Genomic DNA, 12,854 nt, shown 5'->3' on the forward strand with positions numbered 1-12,854 from the left:
GGAAAATAATGATCAGGAACTTAAAAACATTGAAAAAGAGGTCCAGTTTTATCTTAATAGAGTTGATGAACATCAAGGAACCTCAAAACAGGATTCAATGTCAGAACAAAACATTACTGTGATTCAGAAGGAACAAGATTCAGAAGATTTACTAACAGCTGTTAAGCTTAAGTCAGAGCTTAAAAGTGAGCCACCCATGAAAATAACATTAAAGTCAAAAGCCAAAAGCATTCGGTCAAAACTATCTGGAAAGTCTAAAATTTCCGACAAATCAAATGTTAATTCATTATACATTAAACAGAAATTAAAAGTAGAAGAGTTGCGTGTTCGTGTGGAGTATGCGCAACAGGAAGCAGAACTTTTAAAACAAAAGGCCAACGTTGAAGCAAGTATTAAAGTTTTGAATACTCAGCGAGAATTTGCAGAAAGTCAAAAAGTGTTTGAAGTACTAGATGACTGTATGGAAAGTAGTGAAGAAGAATTTGAAGATAAACACTTGTCAGAGACTAGAGAAAAAAGAGTAAGACAGTTTGTCCTTGATCAAAATAAAATTTTGGATCCAATATCAAATGGTGATATCCTAGTTCCCAAAACTGATTTTGTTGAAAAAACTGATACAAAACCGAAACAGAATATTTATTACGATAACAACAATCAAGATAATGATTTATCACCAGTGACTCAGATTACTACACAACCAGATCCAAAGGTTGTGCAAACTTTAGATACTAAGTCGTGTACATTGAACGCAAAGGCTGCACCATATTATCCTACAACTATTAATAACTCTAGCGAGGAATTGGCAAAATTTATTGTTAAAAAAGATCTTCTGATATCTAGAATACAAAAGTTTGATGATAAGGCAGAATATTTTGGATCGTGGAAAAAATCATTCTGTGACACCGTGAAGGAGCTGAGCCTCTCAGCATCAGAGGAAGTGGATCTGTTGGTTAAGTATCTGGGACCAGAGTCGACAAAGTCTGCTGTTAGTATACGTTCAGCAAACTATTTGGACTTGTCCAAAGCACGTGACCGTATATGGGAACGACTACATGACCGTTATGCAAGACCTGAAATGGTCGAAACTTCAATTAAGCAAAAACTTATGTATTTTCCTAAGATTACATACAAAGATCCAAAACAATTATATGATCTATTAGACATTGTTTCTGAAATTGCATCCATTAAAACTTATGAGCAGTACCGTCCATTATTTTCATACTTCGACTCGTCTGCGGGAGTTAACCCTATTGTCGCAAAGCTACCCTACCAGTTGCAGGAGAAATGGTCGACAGAAGCAAACAAGTACAAGGAATATCATTCTTCTTCATATCCACCATTTGAAGTGTTTGAAATATTCTTAAGAAAAATTGCACGCATGAAAAATGATCCGTCATTTATTTATGAGGATACAGGAATAAACTCAGCTAAGGTGCACAACATGACAAAACCAAAACAAAGGCAGCAGCAAAATGTTTCAGTGCTAAAGACTGATTTGCCTGTTACGAAAAATCAACAGTATACACGGAACACTAGTGACACTGTATGTCCGTTGCATAATACAAATCACACGTTAAACAAATGTCGACAGTTTAGATTAAAGCCGATAAGGGAACGTCAGGATTTTTTGAAGAGTAAAGGACTTTGCTTTAGATGTTGTGGTCAAAAGGGTCACCTAGCCAGAGATTGTACTGCAGCCGTGACATGTGAAGTTTGTAAGTCAACTACACACCCAACAGCTTTACATATTGAGAAATTTACACACCAACAGCCAACCACAAAATTTCAAGAACAGAAAACAGAACCAAAATTGGAACAGGACACTCAAAAGGTGGTAACTGCATGCACACAAATATGCAAGAACCAAGGAACTAGTAAATCATGCTCCAAGACGATATTGGTCCGAGTGTATCCGAATGGACAACCAGAAAACAGTTTACTATTGTACGCCATTATAGATGAACAATCAAACAGGTCTTTAGCAAAATCTTCATTCTTTGAACATTTTAATATTCATGGACCTGAGGTACCGTACACATTATCATCTTGTTCCGGTAGCTTCTCTGAGTATGGAAGACGAGCAAGTGATTTTGCAGTTGAGTCCTTTGATGCTAGTTGTAAATTAAACTTACCTACTCTCATAGAGTGTGACCAGGTTCCTGATATACGTACTGAAATTCCGTCACCGGATATAGCTCATGCGTACCATCATTTGAGAGACATTGCTGATTTCATTCCTGACATTAATGATAATGCAGATATAATGTTGCTAATAGGTAGAGACCTATTGAAAGCTCATCATGTTATTGACCAACGATTAGGTACAGAGCATTGCCCATTTGCACAAAAACTCTTCTTAGGATGGGTAATAATTGGAGAGAGTTGTTTGTCCGCTACACATATACAACAGGATTCAGTATCAGTACTGAAAACTTTTACATTGAAAGATGGCCGTACAACTACATTAGAACCATGTAATAATAACTTTAACACCAAAGATGGTTATATATTTCAGACAACTCCTGATGATCATGATGATAATATTCCTGGACTCTCAATTGAGGACAAAGAATTTCTTGCACTTATGGAACATGAAAGTTACAAAGATGAGGAAGGTTGTTGGACAGCTCCACTACCTTTTAGGCGGGACCGAATAAGACTTCCCAACAATAGAGTACAGGCTCTCCGACGAGCAAAGTCACTGGACTATAATCTACAAAAGCACCCGGAAAAACATTCCCATGTTTATGAATTTATGGGTAAATTACTTACAAATGGTCATGCAGAAGTTGCTCCTCAAATCACAGAACAGACTGAGTGTTGGTACTTACCACTTTTCGCTATTTATCATTCGAAGAAACCAGGGAACATAAGGTGCGTTTTTGACTCTTCAGCCAAATTCAATGATATAAGTCTCAATGATGTTCTACTGAGCGGACCAGATCTAGTAAATAGCCTTCTTGGGATACTACTAAGATTTCGACAACGTCCAGTTGTTATCACAGCCGATATTGAACAGATGTTTTATAGGTTTTCAGTCCCACCAGAACAACGAAACTATTTAAGATTCTATTGGCACAAAGACAATGATCCAAAGAATGAAATGATTGAATATCGAATGACTAGACATGTCTTTGGGAACAAGCCATCTCCGGCTGTCGCCACTTTTGGCCTTAGAAACTGTGTTAAAACAGCTGAACAAGATGTGCGTGACTTTGTAGAACGCAACTTTTATGTGGATGATGCATTGTGTTCCTTTGATACTAGTGTTGAAGCAGTTGATTTAATTACTCGAACAATGAAAATTCTGAAGGAAGAAGGTAACATTCGCTTACACAAAATTTCATCTAATAATTTGGAAGTTATTAAATCCTTTTCACCGGAGGATCTTGCAAAAGACTTAAAGAACATAAATTTGGATCTGAATGAGGCCCCACTTCAGAGAAGCCTTGGTGTTCAGTGGGACATGTCCAAGGACTGCTTTACTTTTAGAGTTTCGCAACTAAATTCAACATCAAAACCATTCACAAAACGTGGTGTGTTGGCAACAATAAATGGTTTATACGATCCAATGGGTTTTGTTGCACCTGTAACTGTAGCCGGAAAGATTATTATGCGTGATATAATGGCCTTACACACTGACTGGGACGACCCATTGCCAGAAACATATTTATCTAAGTGGAGTACATGGAAGAATTCACTTGAACATTTGAACAACGTGACCATACCGAGATGTTTCACTTCATTTGAGTCATCACAGATTGTTTGTCGCGAACTGCATATTTTCTCAGACGCGTCAAAAGATGCTATTGGTGCTGTCGCATATTTGAAACTTTATGATGTCAACGGAGTGTCTCAACTAGCCTTTGTTCAGGGAAAAGCAAAGGTTGCTCCTACTCATGGGCATACCATTCCCAGATTAGAATTATGTGCTGCTGTGTTAGCAATAAATCTTAAAGACTCAGTAACTAGACACTTAACTTTGGAAATTAACTCTACATTCATGTACACTGATAGTAAGATAGTCTTGGGCTATATCAATAATCAACAGAGACGTTTTTATGTTTACGTTGGAAATCGTATAGATATGATCCGTCAGTCAACCAGTCCAAGTCAATGGTCATACGTACCGTCCGAAGATAATCCAGCTGATACAGCCACCAGATCTATTTCTGCTAGAGATATAAGCACTAGTGAATGGCTCTTAGGACCATCATTTCTTATGAAAGGAAGTGAATCTAAATTTGATCATACAGAAAGTTTTTCTATGATAACTCCAGATGATGACAAAGAAGTAAGGCCTTTGTTAGTTACATGTAAAACTAACTCAAGTGATAAAGAAGTGAAATCTGATACAGAATTTGTGAAAATCTTTGAGTCATTTTCTAGTTGGTCCCGATTAGTTAAAACGATTGCAAGACTCCGACATATTGTCAAATCATTCAGTCAACCCAATGGTCAATGCAAAGGATGGCATATGTGTGCGCTAAATAGTGATGATTTACGTGATGCGGAGAAATTCATATTGAAGGAAGCACAACTCGAATACTTTTCTAAAGAAATCAATTCCCTCAAGGAGGGGAGAAATGTCTCTTCTGGAAGCTCAATTATTTCTCTGTCGCCATTACTTGATGAAAATGGTATTCTTTGCGTAGGAGGAAGATTAAATGTAGGCAAAAAATGTACAATTAGTTCAGACAAGAATCCAGTGCTTGTTCCGAAGAAAAGCCACATTTCATTATTACTTATTAGACACTTTCATGAATTGGTTCACCATCAAGGAAGACATATAACTGAAGGGAAGATTCGTTCAGTAGGGTACTGGATCATAGGTTGTAAAAGAATGGTTGGAACTTGTATTCATAACTGTGTTACATGCAAGAAACTACGAGGTCTCTTTGGAACTCAAATTATGTCAGACTTACCTGAAGATAGAATCACACCTAGTCCACCTTTTACTTTTGTAGGTGTCGATACTTTTGGACCCTGGAACGTGATAGCAAGACGGACAAGAGGTGGTCAGGCAAACCACAAGAGATGGGCGATATTATTTACTTGTTTAGTAATTCGTGCCATACATATTGAAGTGGTAGAGGAACTAAGCAGTTCATCTTTCATAAATGCGATGCGAAGATTCATATCTGTTAGAGGACCAGTGCGTCAGTTTAGAAGTGACAGAGGAACTAATTTCGTTGGAGCATCTGATGAGTTAAGTATGAATTCTATTTTTATTGAAGACGAAAACATTCGGAATTATTTGAATACCAATCAAGTAACTTGGATTTTCAACCCTCCCCATGCATCCCACTTCGGGGGTGTATGGGAAAGGATGATCGGAGTGACACGGAAAATCTTAGATGCTATGTTATTGCGTGCTAACTTGAAGGAACTAACCCATGAAGTACTAACAACTTTTCTAGCAGAAGTTTGTTCGATAGTGAATTGCAGACCGCTTGTACCAGTCTCGACTGACCCTAATGATTCTTCTATTCTGACACCTAATACGTTACTTACTCAAAAGGAAGGAAGTCTTCCGGAGACATTGCCCGAGTTGGATACGAAACAATTGTACAAATCTCAATGGAAACATGTTGTTGTTCTTTCTCAGGAATTTTGGAAGAAGTGGCGCGAACAATATCTGTCAAATTTACAACAGCGACGTAAATGGAATACTTCAAGTGATGATATTAAAGAAGGTGACATAGTTCTTTTGAAAGACCGTGAACTAAATCGTACATGTTGGCCAATGGCTATTGTCGAAAGAACATTTCCGAGCAGTGATGATCATGTCCGAAAGGTACAGATTCGTGTGGCTAAAGACCGTAGATGTTATGTGAGACCAATTTGTGAACTCATCCGTTTGCTCTCTGAGTGACTATGTAGTGATTTGATGTTTATAGACTGTTTAAGGATTGTAAGGTTTTATTTTAAAATTAACCTTAAAAGAGTTATTTAGTTAGATACATGTACAAATACATTATTTTTTGGTATATAGTGATTTCAGGTAGAAATCAGGAGGGGAGTGTGCTGCCCCGGATTTAATTTTTGCTATGGTTAAATTTTTACCAACACCGTTTTTTGGTTATTAGTCATATGACACCGGATACGTTTGATGTTCACATTACGCTTTGTCACAAAACATAGAATTTAGGTGTTGGCCCCTCATGAAGTAAGTTTATACTTTTTTTATTGATGATATTTGATTCATTAGTGTATTTTTATAAACATTATAATATCAAGGCGTTGAAATTATCTGTAAAATGGGTGCATTTCAATGAGACGAGGAACGTCCTAAATATTGAACTTTACGGGAAATCTGTAACATTAATTGAAGTTATTTTTGTACGATTGTGCAGGTTTATTTGTATGTAAACTTTTGATATAATTGAAATGAATGTTTAGACAAAGTATTACTTGTATTATCAAGACATTTTATGCTCAAATATTTTTACACACATAACATGCATAACAGGATAAATTTTACATGGTACATAATTTACTGATGTTTTGTTCTAGAGACATTTTACATTTCAAACAATTTATGGTTTGTTCCGCATTGATATTTGAAGTAACATTACACCTACATGTATTTTCAAGGAAATCTTAAAGATTGGACTAAAACTTTATTATGTAATTTTACACAATCAAAGCACTGTTAGTACTGTTTTTGCATTTTGGTTACAATTTTCAGTATGTTGATATTTATGTGAAATATTGGAAAATGTTTTGTTTCTAAATACCTTTTACTTATGATTGTATTTTTTATGTTGTAGTTTTGTACCCTCTCCGGGGGTTTGAATAGCAATAAAGCATAGAACATTGCACAGTAATGATTAAATTCAGTAAAGGCAATCTGAAGACACCACACAAAAGATATAAAGTAGTCAATTCAATATGGAGATGGGGGTTACTGTCTCCTAGTGTTCCTAGTGAACCAATAATAAATTAGCTTCTTTTCCTTTCTCATATATTTAATCTGAATAAGTTTAATTCCAATCAAGCAGAGGAAACTCATGGTTTTAATTAGGCCATAAACATGTCATCTAAAGAAAACAGTAACATAAATAAATGCTATAAACGTATCTTGTTTTATTTCGTTGGACACTTAAATCCGTGGATAAACCAGGAAAAACCACAAAATTGGAACCCCACAAATTAAAGTACTTTCACAGTAGCTTGTGAAGTAAATTGACAAAAAGCAGACTAATGAAGTTAAATTTTCAAAGGATTGGAGAGACATACTTTTTTTTTGTAAATCAATCAAAATTGATCTTGAACTATATAGTTCATTTCATGTAAATAAAATATATACCTTTGACAATCTGAAGTCCAGCAATAAGTTTTCTCCCATCTCCATAAGACATGCTTTAAACACCAAAGTTACGTTCCTTTTATCCATTGTATTTACTGTAACCTGTTAAAATTATCTAAAAGTTAGCTGTGTCAGATATCAACCTTTTGCAAGCACACATATGAATGTATGTATAAGACTTTGATTGATTTAGAACATGCAAATACAAAACAAAAGATGAATTTCAGTCTGTTTTGTAGGGTTTTTTTGACAACTCGGTTTCCAGTTACAGACTTCCGTAGAGATTTTACCAACAGATTAACAGATGTATTGATATTCATTTTCATCAGGTCAATTTCTATTGGAAGAAGCTCATGTATAAGTGTACTGCAATTTAAATTTTCAATTGCATCCTTCTTCCATAACTTTGTTTTTATAACAATAAATGAATATTGCTTGTGTTTTATATTAATAAAAAGAATGTGTCCATAGAAAACGGATGCCCCACTTGCACTATCATTTTCTGTTTCTAGTGGACCGTGAAATTGGGGTAAAAACTCTAATTTGGCATTTAAATTAGAAAGATCATATCACAGGGAACATGTATATTAAGTTTCAAGTTGATTAGACTTCAACTTCATCAAAAACTAACTTGACCAAAAACTTTTACCTAAAGCGGGACGAACGGACAGAAGGACAGATGAACAAAAGAACAAACGCACAGACCAGAAAACATAATGCCCCTCTACTATCGTAGTTGGGGCATAAAAAGGATGTGTCCATAGTATACAAATGTCCAACTCACACTTTCATTTTCTATGTTCAGTGGACAGTAAAATTGGGTCCAAAGCTCATATCATAGGGAACATGTGTACTGAGTTTCAAGTTGATTGGACTCCAATTTCATCAAAACAACCTTGATCAAAAACTTTAACCTGAAGAAGGATTTACAAACAGAGGGACAGACATAGGAACACACAGACCGAAATACATAATGCCCTAGGTTGGCCATCAAAAACAAGAATCTGTGTGCATACATAGGAGGAAGGACACCATGAACCGTCGCACTGTCATATTTCCATATTGACATACAGACAAACAAACTGTCAAACAGATAGACAGAGAAACAAGCCAGAAAGCTTAATGCCCCTCCTCTATGGTGGGGCTTAAAAAAGATAACCAATTTCAAAATTTCCCTTCCTTTGAATTATATCTTTAATCTGTATAAGTTTCATTCCAATCAAACAAGGAATATTAAAGACACTATCTGGAAATCATTTGAAGGAGGGGCAGACAGTTACTATATATTATACCCCATAAATTTATTTGGAAAGCATAAAACTAATATGATACAATAAAATAGAAGAACGAAATTATCCATTTCATGGCATTTTTCCAGAGCCTTCAGATTTGTTCTCCAAATTCAAAATACAGCAGGGTCCTCTCTAAGGAATTTGAGACAAGTCCAGGGAATTACCATTTTAAACCATGGAGCACTATGGCTTCCCTCAACTAATAAAAACTGACGGCTACAAAATAACACAATAGTGTCTAATCTGGAGTGTAACACCAATCGATCAATTTTTTGTATATTTCACACTTACCATTCCTGGTGAATTTTTCTTCCAGTTGTATCCCAGCTGTTGCAGAACTTTATCTAATTCTTCATATGTCTCTTCTCTGTCAGTCTTCACAAAGAATCTTGTCATTCTTCTGACCAGTTTCTGCATGGGTGTCTACAAAAGTTTATATTCTGTATGTAATACCAACTGATTTCAAAAGGTTAAAATAGTATATATCCTTTTTCAAATTCAAATATTAAAAAGCATATTTTTCATGTATCCTTACAAAGTCTTTTAATTTAGTACATGTATCAAAAATGTATCTTATCTTAGAAAAGTCCAATCAAATTGATGCATGGAGTATTGAAATAAAATGTACCAAAGTGTTCCAAAACTTTTACATTTAACTGAAAACAGCAAATACATGGAATAACTAACAATACTTGTACTTAGCAAAATCTATTTTTTTTCAAAATGAATTACCTGTATAAAGCCTAGAAATATCTCCATATGCATTTTATTTTTGGAGTGAAGAAAAAATTAAGAATGTGTCTGTGGGAAACAGATAATGCCCCTGTTTGCATATTACGCTATAAAGGGACATTACTAGAGCACTGTAAAAGTGACACCACCCAATCTCAACAGCAAGCATTGTGTACAACTTTCAAAACATTTGGATGATGCAAACTAAAGTACGAGAATAGAAACAAAGTTTGGGATGTATGGACAAACAAGGGTAACACTTAATGCCCCCTTCACCTAGAGATAGGAGTGTATAACTTTCATAACATTTGGTTGATGCAAACTTAAATTAGTGCACAGAAACCAAGTTTGAGACATATAGGCAGACCAGGGTAACACTAAATGCCCCCTTCACCAAGTAAGAGAATGGAGACGAAGTTTGAAATGTATGGACCAAGGGTCCGGAAACGGCCATATATGCCAGTCATGACTGATTTGGAAACTCAAAAGTTGGAAATGAATTGTTGGGATTTTGTTCTTTTTTTTTTATAGAAATAATTTCGGTCATTTCGTTGAGATCGGTTTTCTTTATCTCCATTTTGGACTTTTTTTTGTTTTGTTATCCTTTTCCTGCAATAAAACTGCCACTCCAGTATAGTGTTATAATCCTAAGGGCCCTTCTAATCACTTTTGTTATGCCTCAGGGGAATATTGTCTAATGATCGCTAATCTCTTTACCTGTGTTTTTAATTCATATCAGACTTTTGATCACAAGCTCAGAACTAAATTGTAAATAAATTAAAATTCACACAACTGTCTTCATTATTCATTTTTTTCAGCTAAGGCAATGTCAATTCGGATTAAAACTTGATTCAATTTACGTAGAAAAAAAGTATTTTTTCACTTCTAATGCACATGCTTTTTACTATGACTCATGCTTGAAAAAAAATTCCGCAGATTAGACACTAAATCGTAAATTTAAAATGATTTCATGCTAAATAAAGCAAGTGCAACTATTTTCATCAATATTATTACACCATTAAAGGCAAAATATTAAAAAGCCGATGATTTCCTGTGAATTTGATAAACAAAACTAATCCCATAAAAGAGTCCGGAATTGTTTGTTTTAGTATTGTCACATTACATCCGGTTAGAATTTCGACTTCAGAATCGAAAGAAACTTAAACGATGACAGAGAAAATTAATGTTTTGAGCCATTAAAATCAATTTTAAACTGCTACCTTCCCTTAATTTCTCTTGATCGATTTTTGGAAAATGGAAGGATAAATCAAGAAGTAAATGCAATAAAACAATGAAACAAGTTCGTTGATACTAAGAGTATGAGCATACTCATGCATATCTGCAGAACCGTAGCTCTTACGGGAAATTTTTCTACTATTTGCAGACTGCAGTAATGAGATTATGACAATATTTTTTTGAAAAGGGGCACCAACTTTTAAGTTATGTAAAATGACAGAAATTAGGTGAAAAAATTTCCAGATCCTTGGTATGGGCAGACAGGTAACGCTAAATGGGGGCATAAAAAACAAACTTTGCCTCTATGCTCAAATTATACCTGTGATGATCCAGGAGTACCCTGGAACTGTGATGATAACAACATGTGGTCAGGATGAACTGGTTGAGAGAAACTAAAGATATGATTGGTATCATCTGTATTGGTAGGAGTTATCTCCCCATGATAACCATGCTGGTTATATTCTGGCTGAGAACAGGATATCCGAGACATGTCGCTGTAAAAAATATTGATATGTAACAAAATCTGTATTTTTCTCCGTCAATCCAAATTTACTAGGGTATATTCTTCTGAAAATATTCTATACTCATTAATTGTTATGAAAGATCTAAGATCTAACATTTTAGAAATTGCTACTTTTGTCAATAATAAATTTGATAACTAAAAAAATTCTGTTACTGTGGATTCATTATTATTCGTTGGATACCAATTTTCGTGGCTTTCGTGGGCACAGTCAAACCACGAAATTAAAAATTCAGCGAATGATAATTTTTCTATAAGTTTGTATGCAGACTTCAGCAAAACCACGAAATTAAATATCCACAAATATGCAAGTTTTTCTTAATCCACGAAAATTGGTACCCACAAAAATAAATGAATCCACAATATATCTTTTATAGTGTCATTTTTTGTAACTTCCTTAGGATCTCAGTTTACAATCATAAATCATGAACAGGGGTTATTTTGATTATTATAAAAACCATACTGTCCAGTGAGACTTTAGTTATCTGGAAACCCTTTTTCAACATAATTGAGGGGATAACTCATGAATCCTTATTTCAAAAACTGTCAAAATTGAAACTGAATTTTATTTTATGGGTCATAATATTGTGTAACTGTAAATTTAAAAATATTTTGTCAAGTCCAGCTTGAGTTATCATCCAAAAGCAAAATAATACCAATTTGCATATTACCTATCAGTAGACTTTGGTGATAATTCATTCTTTGAGCAAATTTTCTTGAATGGTCCTGTACCACAAGGAGATCCTGATGGAGAACTGGAAGGCATTCGACTAAAGGGACCTGAAATAGAAATAATATATATAGTATGTTAGGCTCTTACTGTAGTATAACACTCTTTATGACTTTCACTTCTCATAGACTCTTTCTTCATATTCCATAACAACTCTTGGTTTTCTTTCATTTATCTCATTGTAAACAAGAATGTGTCCCCAGTATATGAATGCCCCACTCGCACGATCATTTTTATTAAAATCTCTAATTTGGCATGAAAATTAGAAAGATCATATCATAGGGAACATGTGTACTAAGTTTGAAGTCGATTGGAATTCAATTTCATTAAAAACTACCTTCACCAAAAACTTTAACCTGAAGCGGGACAGACAGACGGATAAACGAACGGACAGACGCACAGACCAGAAAACATAATGACCCTCTACTATCGTAGGTGGGGCATATAAATTTCTATTCTTGCCAAAAGATGGAGAATTTTGCAATATTGATGCAAATTATTTTGGTATTTCAATTGAAGACAATGAGGACAACTAACATGTAAAAAGTTGGCAGTTGATAATTAAAATGGTGTATAAAGTATCTACAAGCCATAGCAACACATAATTATTTTTCTGACATGTCTTTTACTTAGAATTTTGTACCATCTCCAAATCTAGAGTATTCACATAGATCCAGCATGGCTGAATCAAAAATTGATAACTTGCCTTCATACTTTTGGAGATAAAGCCAAATAAATATTAAAAAGTAAGACATACATGTATAGATGTACCTTTAAATAGCACAAAAGATATTGAATTATTTTTTATTTTTTAAATGATACATTGTCATCAAATTTCTGTTTTACTGATTAAAAATAATAAGAGTCAGCAATTTTGTTTTTCGTGTATAATCAAATTGAGTGTTTTTATATAAAATAAAGCCATGTTATAATTCAATTCCATAAAAAAAACACTAATCATAGTTTGTAGACAAAATTCATATGAATTAGTTACTGCATAAGATATGATCTAGTTCTGAAAATTGATGTATA

General features: G+C 34.5%; 2 protein-coding genes across 3 annotated transcripts in view; one reads left to right on the top strand and one right to left on the bottom strand.

Annotated features, from left to right (window-relative positions):
- Positions 1-12,854, bottom strand: part of LOC134721959 (serine/threonine-protein kinase Chk1-like) — a 42,946-nt gene that overhangs the window by 1,944 nt on the left and 28,148 nt on the right. For both annotated transcript variants that reach the window (XM_063585300.1, XM_063585299.1), the window contains exons 10-13: positions 11,764-11,872; positions 10,892-11,066; positions 8,896-9,027; positions 7,313-7,414 (exon numbers count right to left, since the gene is read on the bottom strand). In XM_063585300.1, the coding sequence (XP_063441370.1) occupies positions 7,313-7,414; positions 8,896-9,027; positions 10,892-11,066; positions 11,764-11,872 (518 nt within the window). The remainder of the gene's footprint in view (positions 1-7,312; positions 7,415-8,895; positions 9,028-10,891; positions 11,067-11,763; positions 11,873-12,854) is intronic.
- On the top strand, positions 2,539-6,828 carry LOC134721958 (uncharacterized). Its single transcript, XM_063585298.1, has 2 exons — positions 2,539-6,169; positions 6,774-6,828. The coding sequence occupies exon 1, from the start codon at positions 2,585-2,587 to the stop codon at positions 5,873-5,875; it is 3,291 nt and encodes a 1,096-aa protein (XP_063441368.1). The 5' UTR covers positions 2,539-2,584; the 3' UTR covers positions 5,876-6,169; positions 6,774-6,828.

Source organism: Mytilus trossulus, chromosome 6 (genome assembly GCF_036588685.1).
Source record: "Mytilus trossulus isolate FHL-02 chromosome 6, PNRI_Mtr1.1.1.hap1, whole genome shotgun sequence".
NCBI classification, from domain to species: domain Eukaryota; kingdom Metazoa; phylum Mollusca; class Bivalvia; order Mytilida; family Mytilidae; genus Mytilus; species Mytilus trossulus.